The 16,606-nt window shown below is 40.9% G+C and overlaps 1 protein-coding gene and 1 pseudogene across 1 annotated transcript; both read right to left on the reverse strand.

Annotated features, from left to right (window-relative positions):
* Positions 1-628: 628 nt before the first annotated feature.
* Positions 629-1,213, reverse strand: LOC134367586 (RNA polymerase II subunit A C-terminal domain phosphatase SSU72-like). The gene has a single exon (XM_063084328.1). It carries the CDS (start codon positions 1,211-1,213, stop codon positions 629-631), a length of 585 nt encoding a protein of 194 aa, XP_062940398.1.
* Positions 1,214-4,049: 2,836 nt separating this feature from the next.
* The window catches only part of LOC134368382 (RING finger protein 145-like), a 35,289-nt pseudogene continuing 22,732 nt past the window's right edge, over positions 4,050-16,606 (reverse strand).

The following is a 16,606-nucleotide window of genomic DNA, read 5'->3' on the forward strand; positions in this document are numbered from 1 at the left end:
TAGCATAGTGCACAGTAGCTAGACAAGAGGCTCTTGAATGTTTTTGCCACACAGAAATGATAAATGCACGAGGTGACTGATACATTAAGTACCCGTCTGATTATTATACAACATTATATATGTAACAAAACAACAGATTGTACCCCATAAATATGTAGCATAAATCAGAATCAACTTCCTTTTTTTTTTTTTTTTTTGACCAGTAGCATCCACTTACTGGACAATTCCAGGTTCTTTCCTAATAAGATGCAGCCCGAGGCTTTATTCGGGTATTTCTACAGTCCAGCCAGTTAGGGGAGAAGAAAAGGCAAAGGCAGGCACAACCACAGACGCACATATGTTGGGGGAAATGTACTATAAACCATTTTTTCTTCCTTTTTTTGGTTATAGACAAAAAACTCTGTTATCTATATTTTATTCATAAGTAAAAGGGGAATAGAAAAAACTTGTTTTTAATCTGGTATTTATGTATGTCTTCCCATTTCACATGTACAGGTTATTCAAGTAACAGTGCTGTCTACCGAGGCAATACCTAAAAGCCAAAAGAAATACTAGGAAGGAAAAGTCCTAACAATTGGAAGTTCAAGAAGATACCTTCAGGAGGCTGAGCCACGAGTGGCCAGCAGCATCAGTAGAAGCACACGGTGTGCAGAAAGGTCTTGCCGTTCTTCTTCTCCAACTCCTTCAGCATCTCCTCCATCTTGTTGTCCATGTCCTCCAGGAGCTGAAGACACTGGCAAATCTCACAGATGAGGAACGCTCCAAGGGTGGCCTCTTCTTGGTTGTCTTGGATGTCCACGTTGACCACGTGCACTGGCTGGCAGGTCTCCTGTTCTCTGGAAGTGAGATGTTTTACCACCTTGTCGTAGACTCTCTCTTCACACGTGAGGATCAGATCAAACACATCGTTGCAGCTCTGGAACCTTTCTGGCCGGGGCTTGATTCTCCTATTTCTGTCCAGCATATACAAAATGCCATTGCTTGTATAGAATTCTTTGTCTTTCCTAAGAAGATCATTGTACATCTGATCATATGTGGTACTGAAATCATAAACATTCGGCTTGTGGGGTGTTGATCCTGGAAGCTTCACGCGAGTTGCTGTTCCAAAGGACCGGACATCGAATCCTCGTTTGCTGAGGACGTTGTGTGCCTCCATGCTCCGATTCTGGTTGCTTGAGTCCACCACAGCCACCCTCAGTGGTGACGACTGCATGGCGACAGCAGCTCTGTCAGCTCCGCTCAGCTCCAGGACGCCCTCCCGGCTGTGGGTCTTCAGCGTGAGCAAAATGGCGGCGGTGGCGGCCGGAAGTCAGGTAGGAGGAAGCTTCAGCTGTGACGCAACACATGGGGACGCGCAACACAGGGGGACGCACAGCAGGGCGTCTGCAAGGCGCCCGGAAGTCCTCCCTGGGGTCCCGAGCACCAGGCCTGGGTAAGAGTGGAGGCCCTGCCCCTCGGGCCTCCAGGCCAGCTCCCTGCAGTCTGTTCATGTGCTGCCTGATGGCCAGGTGCCTTGCGTCAGCGTCCTGATGTCACAGCGACCTGCGCCAGCGCTGAGAGTCTCATTCCTGTTATGGCTGAATAATATTGCCTTGTATATATAGATCACATTTTGTTTATCCATGCATTTGTTGATTTGACACCTTTGTTGCTTTCACCTTTTCTCATTTGTGACGACATGAATGAACCTAGAAAGTGTTATGTTTAGTGAGATAAGCCAGGCACAGAAAGAAATAACTGCATAATCTATTTATATTTGGAATCAAGAAAAAATGAACTCATAACAGCAGAGGGTACAATGGTGGTTACTAGGGACTAAGAAAGGGCAGGGCATCGGGAGATGATGGTTAAAGAGTACAAAACTTTAGTTAGGCAAGAAGAACAAGTTCTGCAGATCTACTGAGCAGTATGGTGACTGTAGTTAATAATACTGTATTTTATACCTGAAAATTGCTGAGTGCATCTTAAATGTTCTCACCATTAAAAATGGTAAGTATGTGAGGTGATGGATATGTTAATTATCTTGATTAATCATTCCCCAATGTACACATATATTAAAACATTACATTGTATACCATAAATATATATAATTTTCATTTTATAATGAAAAAAATATAAAAATAGGCCAATAACCAAGTATAAAGGAAGAAATCTCAAACTATTATTGTAGAACTGTGTATTTCTCCCTTCAGTTCTGCCAGTTTTTTGCTCCATATATTTTGGTGCTCTGTTGTTATGTGCCTGTCTGTTTCTGATGGGTTCACACATTTATCAATATTTAATGTCCTTCTTCGTCTCTGAAAGTCCTTAACTTAAAGTTTATTTTTTCTGATATTAGTAGAGCCATGGAATATGCTTCTGCATCCTTTCACTTTCAACCTTTTGTCTTTGAATGTACAGAGTATCTTGAAGACACCATATAGTTGGATCATTTTTCAATCCATTCTGCCTATTTTTTCCATTCTACCCTTTAAAGGTGTTTTAGTTCATTTATATGCACTGTAGTTACTGATAAAGGCATACTTACTTCTACTGTTTTACTATTGGTTTTCTGTAGGTCTTATACCTTTTTGGTTACTCAGTCCCTCCACCACAGCCTTCTTTCATGCTTAATTGATTTTTGTTAATGTACTGTTTTGATTCCCTTTAAATTTCCATTATCATTATCATGACTTTTGCAAGAATCATTTTATTATAATCACCAACACCACCACCATTATCCTTATATTTATTATTACCATTTTCTTTTTCTAAAATTAATTTACTTATTTTAATTGACCCATTGCAATTGTACAAGCTTATGGGATACAATCTGATGTTTTTTTTTAAATCTTCAAATTTAAATTTATTAAGACATTCAGCTATGTCCGTCAGTCTACATCCAAATTTGCTACTAAAAATTAAGTCACGTACCACGTTAGGAATACTGAGTCTGAAAAACACTTTTTGAGCCAGCCTATTGTATAAACAAATGACTAGTTTCTTTTCATATCAAAATTCCCATAAAAAATTACATTCGCCCTCCCCAGTTCTACCTGTAGTCACGATGAAGGTAAAAATTTAAATATGACACATCCTTGTCAAAAAAGGTTGCAAAGTCTATTAACAGCTTTAAATGTGGCATTTGCAGAGTGTGATGATACAGTTATGTACTTACCGCCAAAGTGAAAATATAGTCATAACTTAACATTGTTTTGGTTCAATTGCAAGAATTAAATATTACACAGGATTGAAAAGTACACTCAGGGCCTTCATCAGTGACCTAAAGCCCTTCCCACTTAGGTCTCCTTCACTGAAGCGGACTCCAAAGTGTTCATTAGAGAGTTTTAGTTTACTTCACAGAGCCAGTGAAGTATACAAAATATTAACAAAAGTTCCATATATAGCAAAATATTGAAGATTCTGTCATACAGTTCCAGAGTCTCAGGTTACATGAATGCACTCGCAAGGGCCTGGTGTCCACGCACCCCTCCCCTAAAGCACATATAAAGTATGAGCGTGTTCCAATCTTTGAATACAATCAATGCTTCTCCGATTTCATTTAAGTGCTGTACAAAACTCAATCACCTGGCTGAGTTCCAATTAACTGAGGGAAAAGGGGATGGAGAAAAGGGCTAATCACTACTCATACTTTATAACAAGAATGATCCTGTCCCCATAGAAAGTGAAATATCAGTTCCACTTCTGCTTGCTTCTTCCCATGCTGTCTTTATGCTCTTTATCCTCATTTCCTTAGCCCCGCTTAAACATTCAAATCTAATTTTATTTATCCCTCACAAATCAGGGGCAGTTTCTGAAGTTGCTGAGGTTGAGTTTTCTTGGCAAACCTCTACAAAACATCAACACAGAACATATAAATACATTTTGATTAGCACACATTGCAGAATTTCTCCCACAATGTCAGGGGATGAAAGCAGGTTGTCTCCACTGAGAGTACTTCCTGCATTAAGATCCTTGGAATGTCAGTTTCTTGCCTAATCATTTCTTACATTCATTCCTCAAATCTGAGCAGGAATCTGTTTTGAGTTCTTCTAGAAAGAATCAAAGCATCATTTCCTCTTCTTTTCCTTGGCTAACTCAACAGGATGTGCTTCGTCTTTTGCACTATGAGGATCTTGTTTGGGGTCAATAGCCCCTTCCTGGCTATCTGATCTTCTGGCACCGCACTCATTATTGTCCCTAGAACCTTCCTGTATCTTGGTCCCTGGAGGCTGCTCTTGTTCTGGGGGGTTCAGTGCCTTCCTGAAGCATGACATTTTGCTCAGCTGCAGCAGGAGGCTGTGGAACTCATTCAGTTCCTAATCCTGGAAGCTGGGAGGACTTTTTGAGGTGGCAATGGCACAGAGGGCAGGTCTTCTGGACATACAGCCATTTCTTAAGATAGCCTACATGGAAGAAATGACTGCAAGGCATGATCACAGCAGATTTCATGTCCTGCTAACAGATGGCACAAATATTGTGTTTCTCAAGCTGCTCTTTTGTAGCAATAGGTACTGATTTAATCTTATTCACAGCATCCCTGTGGAGAAGAAAGCTCTCCCACTGAAGCTGGGCCTGAAGCCACACATTACACTAGGAATAAATGAAGATGATCATTTAGCCTATCACTGTCCATTCTCCCAAGATGGTCTCTGAGACGCCATAAGCCACCACACAGAAACTCCACAAGAAACTCCAGCAGGCAGTAAGTGCCATTCGCGTAGCAGATGATATGATCCGTATTTTCTACTGGCTCTTTTCTGAATTCCTCCACCATAAATAAGACTTAAAAAAGTGTTCCTAGAACTTGAAGACAGGTGAGATTGCTGCTGGAAATAATAATAAGAAGCTAAAAGTGCATGTGGGAAAACTGGCAAATGATATAAGCTGTATAAATCAGTAAAAATAAATGAAAGCTTACGGCATGGAAGTGTTTCCATAAACTCTTGTCTCTAGATGCTACCAGTGCCAAAACAATAGGACCTGTAATTTCTATTATAGACTGAAGGATAGAAGCCACAGCAATGAAGAGACTAATACTGAGCAGGAATGCCCGGTGAACAACCTGTAGTTCTATCAACCCAGTCTGCACCGCCGGGATTAACAGCGTTACTCCTTCCGTCATGCCCCAATTCATGGCAGGATCATTTACAAAAGCTCGATAACCTTGCATGTAAAACTTGCAGAGTGTCAGAACACCCAAGGCGACAAAAGACACTGTGAAGACCAAACCCAAAAGAGAATACGGAGTGAGGCAACGTTCAGCAATATTTGTCAGAAAAAGGAAAAGAGGCCTCTCATGTGATGCAGGCTAATCTCGAACACTGAAATAGGAGTAAATGTAAAGAGCAAATAAGACGAGCCAGAAAACCATGAAAAGGTCGAGGACTACCAGTTGATTCCACAGGGAGATTCTCAAGGCTAGAAGGCCATTTACCTCCACAACCTGAACCAATTCTCTGTATGTAGACTTAGCAAGGTTATAAGGTACTAGAAGATTAGACACAAGAAAATAGAGAACTTCCAATCCAGTAAAAATGATAGCAAATTTGTTTATGATAACAATAGTCTCCAGAGGGACAAGGCCGAGTCATGCTAGCGAGGAAGCATGTGAGCTGAAAAGAGCCAGATCTGCTTCGTTTTCATGACACATGAGAATAAAGTACACACCCTCAACTGACCTATTAAGGCTATGGTGAACCGATTCATGGAGAGAGGTTCTAAATACACTGGTCCTTCATAGGCGGACTCCAGTTCACTCCTAACATAGTCCCTGGAGATTTGACGTCCAGCATAATGTAGGGCAGTCAAAGAATATAGATAAATCTGGGTCATATGGAAGTTCTTTGTGCAGTGGTTTGAGGAACCTCCATACCATTTTCCATAAAGACTGCACCAATTTACAGTCCCACCAACAGTGTAGGAGGGTTCCCCTTTCTCAGCATCCTCGCTAGCATTTGTTATTCTCAGTCTTTGTGAGAATAGCCAGTCTAACTGTGGCGAGATGATATCTCAGTGAGGTTTTGATTTGCATTCCTTGGATGCTGAGTAATGTTGAGCATTTTCATGTGTCCGTTGGCCATTTTTATATATTCCTTTGAGAAATGCCTATTCAGCTCCTTTGCCCATTTTTTAATTGGGTTACTTGTTTTTTTACTGTTAAGTTGTTTGAGTTCCTTGTATAGTCCGGATATTAATCCTTTGTCGTATCCATATTTTGCAAATATTTTCTCCCACTCTGTTGTCTTTCACTCTGTTAATTGTTTCTTTTGCAGATACTACAGATAGAACTGCCATATGACCCAGCTATCCCACTGCTGGGCATCTACCCAAAAGAATGGAAATTATCATGTTGAAGGGACACCTGTACTTCCATGTTTATTGCAGCACTATTTAAAATAGCCAAGAGTTGGAACCAGCCAAAATGTCCATCATTGGACTAGTGGATAAGGAAAATGTGGTATATGTATACCATGCAATATTATTCTCCTATAAAAAAGAATGAAATCCTGCCATTTGCAGCAACGTGGATGAACTTAGAGAACATTATGTTAAGTGAAACAAGCGAGACACAGGAAGAAAAATGCCACGTGCTCTCACTTATATGTGGGAGCTAATAAAAATAAATAAACAACAAAAAAGATACAACAATCACAATAATTCATTGAATTTTTTGAGAGAAGAGAAGAGAGCTGAGGTTGCCAAGGGTATAAAGGGGGAGAGGGAGGGGGAAAGGGCCACGAAAATCAATTCCATTCAATAATGGTAAATAATAATAATAATAATAATAATAATAATAATAATAATGTATAAATAAAGCTGAACCAGATGCTGCCTGGGCACGGTTAGTAGCACAACACTTAAGATATAAACTACATAATGCATATTAAGAGCCAAATACTTATATTGGAAAAGAGGGTTGTTACTGAGGCTACTTCTTTGGATTTGCTGGAAAAAGGAGCTGACATCCCATCCGTACAGAAAATCCAACAGCATGATGCTTGGTACCCTCAGGTTCACGTTGAACACTGCCTCCAGTTTCTGTCTCCTCTCCAGCTGGGTTCATTTATTTTTTTTCCCCTTGGAGAAGACCTCGGGCCGCAGCTTCCCTCCCTGCAGGGCGGCGCTGCCGGCGGGAGGGCTCGGAAACTCCTGGCTCTCTCACCAGCCTTACTGTTGTCCTCAGGCGGCGATGGCGGCGGCAGCGGGGTTCCAGGACAGTGCGGCTCACAGCGGCGGCTCTTCCGCGCTGGGCCTTGGTTGTTGTGTTTTGGGAGGTGGTGCAGGGAGCGGCGGCGACAGCGGCCAGATGAATGAGGTCACCGCCCGAGCCCCTCAATAGCCTGTGGTGGCGGCGGCGGCTGCCATGGCCTCCTGCGCTCGCTGCTCCCGCCCCGGCGCTCTGCCACAATGTGATGTTTTGATACACACATACGTTGGTTGCATAATGATCGGATCAGGGTGGTTAATGTAACCGTGTCCTCCTGAACTTATCATTCCTTTGTAGTGAAAACATTCAAAAGCTTCTGTGATATGCAAAAGTTAACTGTTAACCATAGTCACTCTACTTGCAACAGAACACCAGAACATACTGATCCTAGTTGTGATTTTGTATATGTTGGTCAACTTCTCCCTGTTTTTCCTCCCTCCCCCACCCCCACCCCCTTCCCGGTCTCTGGTAACGACTGTTGTACTCTCTGCTTCTATAATATCGACCTCTTTCAGAAAGGACATTGTTGGGGGGGGGGGGAGGGAGAAGGGAGGGAGGTTTTGGTGATGGGGAGCAATAATCAGCTACAATGTATATCGACAAAATAAAATTTGAAAAATAAAAATTAAAAAAAAATAATAAAATAAAATAAAATAAAAAGGAAAAGCAAAAAAATATATATAATATCGACCTCTTTTTAACTTTTTTTTTTTTTTTGATTCCACATACGAGTGAGTTCGTGTGGTATTTGGCTTTCTGTGCCTGGCTTACTTCATTTAACATGATGACCTCCAGGACCATCCATGTTGCTGCACATGACAGGTTTTCATTCTTTTTTTTTTTTTTTTTTTTTTTGGCTGGATAGTAATCCATTGTGTATAGATACCACATTTAAAAAAATCCATTAATTTGTTGTTGTACACTTAGGCTGAGTCCTTATCATGGCTATTGTAAACTGTGCTGCAATAAACTTGGGAGCGCACATATATCTTTGACATACTAATTTATTTTCTTTGGATGTGTTCCTAGTAGTGGGATTGCTGCATCATATGGTAGTTCTACTTTTAACTTTTTGAGGAACCTTCATACTGTTTTCCATAGTGGCTGTACTAATTTACATTTCCACCAAGAGTGTATAAGAGTTCTCCTTTCTCCGAATCTTCCCAGGATTTGGTCTTTTTTGTCTTTTTGATAATAGCCATTTTAACTGGGGTGAGATGATACCTCATTTTGGTTTTAATTTGCATTTCCCTGATGATTAGTGATATTCAGCATTTTTAAATATACCTGTTGGCCTTTTGTATGCCATCTTTTGAGAAATGCCAATTCAGATCTTTTGCCCACTTTTTAATTGGATTATTTGTTTTTTCGTTGTTGAGTTTTTTGAGTTCTCTATGTATCCTGGGCATTAACCCCTTGTCAAATGCATATTTTGCAAATATTTTCTCCCGTTCTGAAGGTTGTTGCTTTACTCTGTTGATGGTTTCCTTTGCTGTGCAGAATCTTTTGAGTTCGATGTAATCTCATTTGTCTATTTTTCCTTTTGTCGCCTATGCTTTTGGGACCATATTCATAAAGTCATTGACCAGACCAATGTCATGGAGCATTTTCCCTATGTTTTCTTCTAGCAGTTTCATAGTTTTGAGTCTTATATTTAAGTCTTTCATCCATTTTGAGTTGATCTTTGTATATGGTGACAGATAGGGGTATAGATTTATTTTTCTGTGTGTGGCCATCCAGTTTTCCCAGCACCATTTACTGGAGAGCAATGTCACTATTATTACTAGCATCAACAGCACCAAACATCATCATGAATGTCATTACCATCCACATCATCATCATCGACTCCTTCATTGTCATCACCATCATCAAGTCCATCATCTACACCATTACTAGCATAAGCATATCATCACCATCACCATCATTACCAGCATCAACAGCACCAAGATCATCTTTAACAACTTTATCATCATCATCATCATCATCATCATTCTTCCCATCTTTATCAGCATAAGCATATTCATCACCACCAATACAATAACTGCCATCTTCTTTAATTCCATCATCACACTTACCACAGTCATCATCATTATCATTATCATCTGTACAACCACCATGGTCACCATCATCTCATCATCATAACTGTCATCCTCACCACCATTGCTATCATCATCTTCTTAATTATATTGATAACAATTCTGTGACTGGCAATAATAGTGATGGTTGAATAATAATGAAGATGATGAGGATGATGGTAGTGATGATAATGGCAATAATGGTGGTTTCAAGATGGCGGCGGCTGCGGCGGCTGGCGCGGAGTAGCTGAGGTGGAAAAGGTGGCCACTGGGCCTCAGGCAGCCGGGAAACTTGTGGACCTTTCTCTGGCCATCTCTTAAGGGAGGACTGCTGCTGCTGGCCGGTCGTGGGGGCTCAACGCCACTTTGCCCCCGGCAGGAGAGGCTGCCTCATTTACAGGCAACAGCTTTGAAGTGTGGAGCAGGAAAAGAACTGATTCTTAGCTGCAAAAGCGAGTCTTGAAACAGGGAACACGGCGCCAGGGCTGCTGTGGATGCAGCCAGGATCCCGGAGGCTGGGGCCGCACTGAAGGCGGCCAGCTGCCCTATCCAGGATTCGAGGTTTCAGGCCGGCATTAAAGAAGACTCCTGGGAGCGCCCGAGCGGCGCCGCGACTGAACAGCCCGAGGCGGCAGCGCCGAGAACACGGAAGGCAACAAACCAGAGACAGAGCAAGCGCCCGACCTGGCACAGCACTGTGAGTGATCCCTGGCAAAGCTCTGTTCGGGGGGTGGATGCCCACGCGGCTCCCCGCCTGCACCACCAGGCCACTCATTGCCCCGGTGCTGCCTCCATTTTCCCAGGTGCGGGCAGCTCCGCCCTGCTCGGCCATCACTGAGCCCATTTGCTTGGCCTGGCGCGGGGCTTTCCGGACCCTGCGGGCCGACCTCCTCTCCCACTCCCTCCACGGTTCTCTGGCAGGGCTGGGGGTGTGGGGCGTCCCGACCAGTTTTGGGAGGGCTAGGAAGTACGGGCGGGCCGACTGTCACTCCACCACACCCTGGACTCCGGCCCCGGTAAACTTCCTGTTACTGGGAGGCAGATACCATCTCTGCGACCACCAGTTTGGAAAAAAGCCTAACGAATTTCTGGTTGGGAATAGTGTGGTAGGAGAGTTCCCAGGTCTGCTTGAACCTGCCGGAGAGCAGGCTGCAGGCGGGCACTAGACTCGGTTTATACCGGGGGGATACAAAGGTGAACAAGACCCGAGAAAGATCTACACAGTGCTACAAAGGCACCCAGAGAGACTGGTCGTCTGTGCCTAGCAGAAACCTGGTAGACTTCCTGGGCGAGGCGGTGCTGAGCAGGATCTTGAAGGCCCAGCTGATAGAGGAGGGGTGCAGAAGACACGCCCCAACCCAGCACAGTGTGCACAGAGGGGGGAGACGTGCGGCCAGGGAGGCGGAGACTGGACAGAAACCACACACCCGGTGGGGTCGCCACTGCACGATCTAACAGCCTGGGCCAGAGCACACTGAACGGGGAGAAGTCCTGTACAGAAAGTGAAAGCTCAACAGAGATCACACACCCTGTGGTACGTGATCCACCAGCCCAGCAGAGTACAAGCTGACCAGAAAGGTGGATCCCCGGAGAAGCCCAAGACCCGAGGCAACCACACACACAAGACACTAAAGGCCAACTGAGCAGCCACGGCGGGAGCCATACCAAATTGGCAACCACAGCAACATCCTAGTTAGTCATTAGTCTTAAACCGGTGGACTGTGAAACCCCCTGCCACAATGAATAAACACCAAAAAAAAGACACCAGAAATACAAAAAATCAAGAAAGTACACCACCAAAAGTTAATAAATCTCATACTCTAGATCCTATAGAACAAGAAGCCCTTGAAATAACTGATAAGGAATTTCGAGTGATAATTCTAAGGAAACTGAATGAGATACAAGAAAACTCAGCTAGACATCATGATGAAATGAGGAAAAGTATACAGGATCTGAAAGAGGAAATATACAAGGAAATCAATGTCCTGAAAAAAAATGTAGCAGAACTTGCTGAACTGAAGAAGTTATTCAGCGAAATAAAAAACACAACGGAGAGTTTAACCAGCAGGCTTGTCGAAGTTGAAGAGAGAACCTCTGAACTTGAAGATGGGCTGTTTGAAATAACACAAGCAGACAAAAAGAAAGAAAAAAGAATCAAGGACATGGAAGAAAATCTGAGAGAGATATCAGACAACCTCAAGCGCTCAAATATCCGAGTCATGGGTATTCCAGAAGGGGAGGAAAATGGAGATTCCATTGAAAACATATTCAACAAAATAGTGGCAGAAAACTTCCCAGGTATAGGAAAAATCACAGATCTTCAGATCCAGGAAGCTCAACGATCTCCAAACGTATTCAACCCAAAAAGGCCTTCTCCAAGACATGTCATAGTCAAATTGGCAAAACTCAGAGACAAAGAGAGAATCTTAAAAGCTGCAAGAGAGAAGCGTCAAATCACCTATAAGGGAGCCCCAATCAGGTTAACATCAGACTTTTCATCACAAACCCTAAAAGCTAGAAAGGAATGGGATGATATTTTCAAAATACTAAAAGACAAAGATTGCCAGCCAAGAATACTCTACCCTGCAAGGCTATCCTTCCGAAATGAGGGGCAAATAGTATATTTCTCAGACAAACAAAAACTGCGGGAGTTCACTACCACAAGACCACCCTTACAAGAAATCCTCAAGGGAGTACTGGGTTTGGTTCCTGAAAAATAACTACCACTGCCATAAAAACCTAAGAAAAATCTAAACCTGCTAGTACAATAAAAATGGCATTCATGAAGAGAAAACAAGCTAACAAAAACACTATCTACAACCTAAGGAACCAACAAACAAAGAAACCAAACAGTAAATCAGAAAGCAAGGAACAAAAGACACCTAAGACAACCAAACAACCAATAAAATGCTAGGAATAAATCAACACCTTTCAATATCAACTCTTAATGTTAAAGGCTTAAATTCCCCAATTAAAAGACACAGACTGGCTGACTGGATCAAAAAGCAGGACCCAACTATATGCTGCCTACAAGAGACCCACCTCACCCATGAAGATTCACACAGACTAAGAGTAAAAGGATGGAAAAAGATTTACCATGCAAACAGAAAAGAAAAACGAGCTGGAGTGGCTATTCTTATATCTGACAAAATAGACTTTAAACTAAAAACCATAAAAAGAGACAATGAGGGACACTACTCAATGATAAAAGGACTGATCCATCAAGAAGACATAACAATCATAAATATGTACGCACCCAATGTTGGAGCAGCCAGATTTATAAAACAAACTCTATTAGACCTAAAGAAGGAAATAGACACTAATACCATAATAGCAGGGGACCTGAACACTCCACTGTCAATATTAGACAGATCATCTAGGCAAAGAATCAGTAGAGAAACACAAGATCTAAACAAGACTCTAGACCAATTGGAATTGGCAGATATCTACAGAACATTCCACCCAACAACCTCAGAATATTCATTCTTCTCATCAGCACATGGATCATTCTCCAAGATAGATCACATATTAGGTCACAAATCAAGTCTCAATAAATTCAAAAAAATTGGAATTATCCCATGTATCTTCTCAGACCACAATGGATTAAAACTAGAAATTAATAACAAACAAAACTCTGGAAACTATACAAACACATGGAAATTAAACAGCATTCTACTTAATGACATATGGGTCCAAGAAGAAATCAAGCAGGAAATCAAAAAGTTTATTGAAACTAATGAAAACAATGATACATCATACCAAAACCTGTGGGATACTGCAAAAGCAGTATTGAGGGGAAAATTTATTGCATTAAATGCTCACTTCAGAAGAATGGAAAGATGGCAAGTGAACAACCTAACACTTCACCTTAAAGAACTAGAAAAACAAGAACAATCCAATCCTAAAGTTAGCAGACGGAAAGAAATCATTAAGATCAGAGCAGAACTGAATGAAATTGAAAACCAAAAAACAATTCAAAAGATCAACGAATCAAAAAGTTGGTTTTTTGAAAAGATAAATAAAATTGACAAACCATTAGCATGGCTAACAAAAAAAAGAAGAGAGAAGACTCAAATAACAAAAATTAGAAATGAAAAAGGCGATATTACAACTGATTCATCTGAAATACAAGGAATCATTCGAGACTACTATAAACAACTATACGCCAACAAATTTGAAAATCTGGAGGAAATGGATAAATTTCTGGACACACACAAGCTCCCAAAACTGAACCGTGAAGACGTAGAAAATTTGAACAGACCAATAACAATAAAGGAGATTGAAGCTGTTATCAGAAGGCTCCCAACAAAGAAAAGCCCAGGACCAGATGGATTCACAGCAGAATTTTACCAAACATTCAAAGAGGAATTGACACCGATTCTTTACAAAGTATTCCAAAAGATTGAAACGGACGCAAATCTCCCAAACTCATTCTATGAAGCAAACATCATCCTGATACCAAAACCAGGTAAAGATATAACCAAAAAAGAAAACTACAGGCCGATATCCTTGATGAATATAGATGCAAAAATCCTCACTAAAATACTAGCAAACAGAATACAGCAACACATACGAAAAATTATTCATCACGATCAAGTGGGATTCATCCCAGGGATGCAAGGTTGGTTCAACATACGCAAATCAATAAATGTGATACACCATATTAATAAACTCAAACACAAGGACCATATGATCATCTCTATAGATGCTGAAAAAGCATTTGATAAAGTTCAGCACTCATTCATGACAAAGACCCTCTATAAGTTAGGTATAGAGGGAAAGTATCTCAACATAATTAAAGCCATATATGCCAAACCCACTGCCAATATCATCCTGAATGGGGAAAAGCTGAAAGCTTTTCCTTTAAGAACAGGAACTAGACAAGGATGCCCACTCTCACCACTCCTATTCAACATAGTGTTGGAAGTACTAGCCAGAGCAATCAGAGAAGAGAAGGAAATAAAGGGCATCCAGATTGGAAAAGATGAAGTCAAACTGTCCCTGTTTGCAGATGACATGATCCTATATATCGAACAGCCTAAAACCTCTACAAAAAAACTGTTGGAATTGATAAATGATTTCAGCACAGTAGCAGGATACAAAATCAACACACAAAAATCAGTAGCATTTCTTTTCTCCAATAGTGAACATGCAGAAGGAGAAATCAAGAAAGCCTGCCCATTTACAATAGCCACCAAAAAAATAAAATACTTAGGAATTGAGTTAACCAAGGAGGTGAAAAATCTCTATAATGAGAACTATAAACCACTGCTGAGAGAAATTAGAGAGGATACAAGAAGATGGAAAGATATCCCATGCTCTTGGATTGGAAGAATCAACATAGTGAAAATGTCCATACTACCCAAAGTGATATACAAATTCAATGCAATCCCCATCAAAATTCCAAAGACATTTCTCTCAGAAATGGAAAAAACTATTCAGACATTTATATGGAACAATAAAAGACCACGAATAGCCAAAGCAATGCTCAGCAAAAAAAATAAAGCTGGAGGCATAACACTACCTGACTTTAAGCTATACTACAAAGCTATAATAACCAAAACAGTATGGTACTGGCATAAAAACAGACACACTGACCAATGGAATAGAATAGAGAATCCAGAAATCAACCCTCACACTTACTGCCATCTGATCTTTGACAAAGGCACCAAGCCTATTCACTGGGGAAGGGACTGCCTCTTCAGCAAGTGGTGCTGGGATAACTGGATATCGTTATGCAGGAGAATGAAACTAGATCCATACCTCTCACCATATACTAAAATCAACTCAAAATGGATTAAGGATTTAAATATACACCCTGAGACAATAAAACTTCTTAAAGAAAACATAGGGGAAACACTTCAGGAAATAGGACTGGGCACAGACTTCATGAATACGACCCCAAAAGCACGGGCAACCAAAGGAAAAATAAACAAATGGGATTATATCAAACTAAAAAGCTTCTGCACAGCAAAAGAAACAATTAAAAGAGTTAAAAGACAACCAACAGAGTGGGAGAAAATATTTGCAAAATATACATCTGACAAAGGATTAATATCCAGAATATATAAGGAACTCAAACAACTTTACAAGAAGAAAACAAGCAACCCAATTAAAAAATGGGCAAAAGAGCTAAGTAGGCATTTCTCTAAGGAAGATATCCAAATGGCCAACAGACATATGAAAAAATGCTCAACATCACTCAGCATCCGGGAAATGCAAATCAAAACCACATTGAGATACCATCTAACCCCAGTTAGGATGGCTAAAATCCAAAAGACTATGAACGATAAATGCTGGCGAGGCTGCGGAGAAAAAGGAACTCTCATACATTGTTGGTGGGACTGCAAAATGGTGCAGCCTCTATGGAAAATGGTATGGAGGTTCCTTAAACAATTGCAAATAGATCTACCATACGACCCAGCCATCCCACTGTTGGGAATATACCCAGAGGAATGGAAATCATCAAGTCGAAGGTATACCTGTTCCCCAATGTTCATCGCAGCACTCTTTACAATAGCCAAGAGTTGGAACCAGCCCAAATGCCCATCATCAGATGAGTGGATACGGAAAATGTGGTACATCTACACAATGGAATACTACTCAGCTATAAAAACGAATGAAATACTGCCATTTGCAACAACATGGATGGACCTCGAGAGAATTATATTAAGTGAAACAAGTCAGGCACAGAAAGAGAAATACCACATGTTCTCACTTATTGGTGGGAGCTAACAATTAATATATAAATTCACACACACACATACACACATACACACACAAACCGGGGGGGGGGGGGGAAGAAGATATAACAACCACAATTATTTGAAGTTGATACAACAAACAAACAGAAAGGACATGGTTGGGGGGGAGGGGGGGAGGGAGAAGGGAGGGAGGTTTTGGTGATGGGGAGCATTAATCAGCTACAATGTATATCGACAAAATAAAATTAAAAAAAAATAAAAAATAAAAAAAAAATTAAAAAAAAAAAAAACAAAATGAAAATGTCATGTATAATATAGTATGAGAAAAATTTCATATGTATGTGCACATATACATAAAAATGTATTTAAATGATTAGTATAAAAATAATGCTGGTCTTCCATGTGAAATTTCTGGTGAAACAACATACTGTACCCCACAAATATGGACAAGTAAAGGTTAAAATAAAACAAATATTTCTGATGATTTTCATTTCCTTTTGTATTCATACTTCCATTTGAATTTTATGATGATAATGTATTATACATGAGTCAGGAAACTGTAGCTGTTTTAACTGATGAAAACAATCAAAGCACCAGACCTGAAGAGACCTGGATTCAAAGTTTTACTTCAAAAAAAT

This window comes from Cynocephalus volans, chromosome X (genome assembly GCF_027409185.1).
Source record: "Cynocephalus volans isolate mCynVol1 chromosome X, mCynVol1.pri, whole genome shotgun sequence".
NCBI lineage: Eukaryota > Metazoa > Chordata > Mammalia > Dermoptera > Cynocephalidae > Cynocephalus > Cynocephalus volans.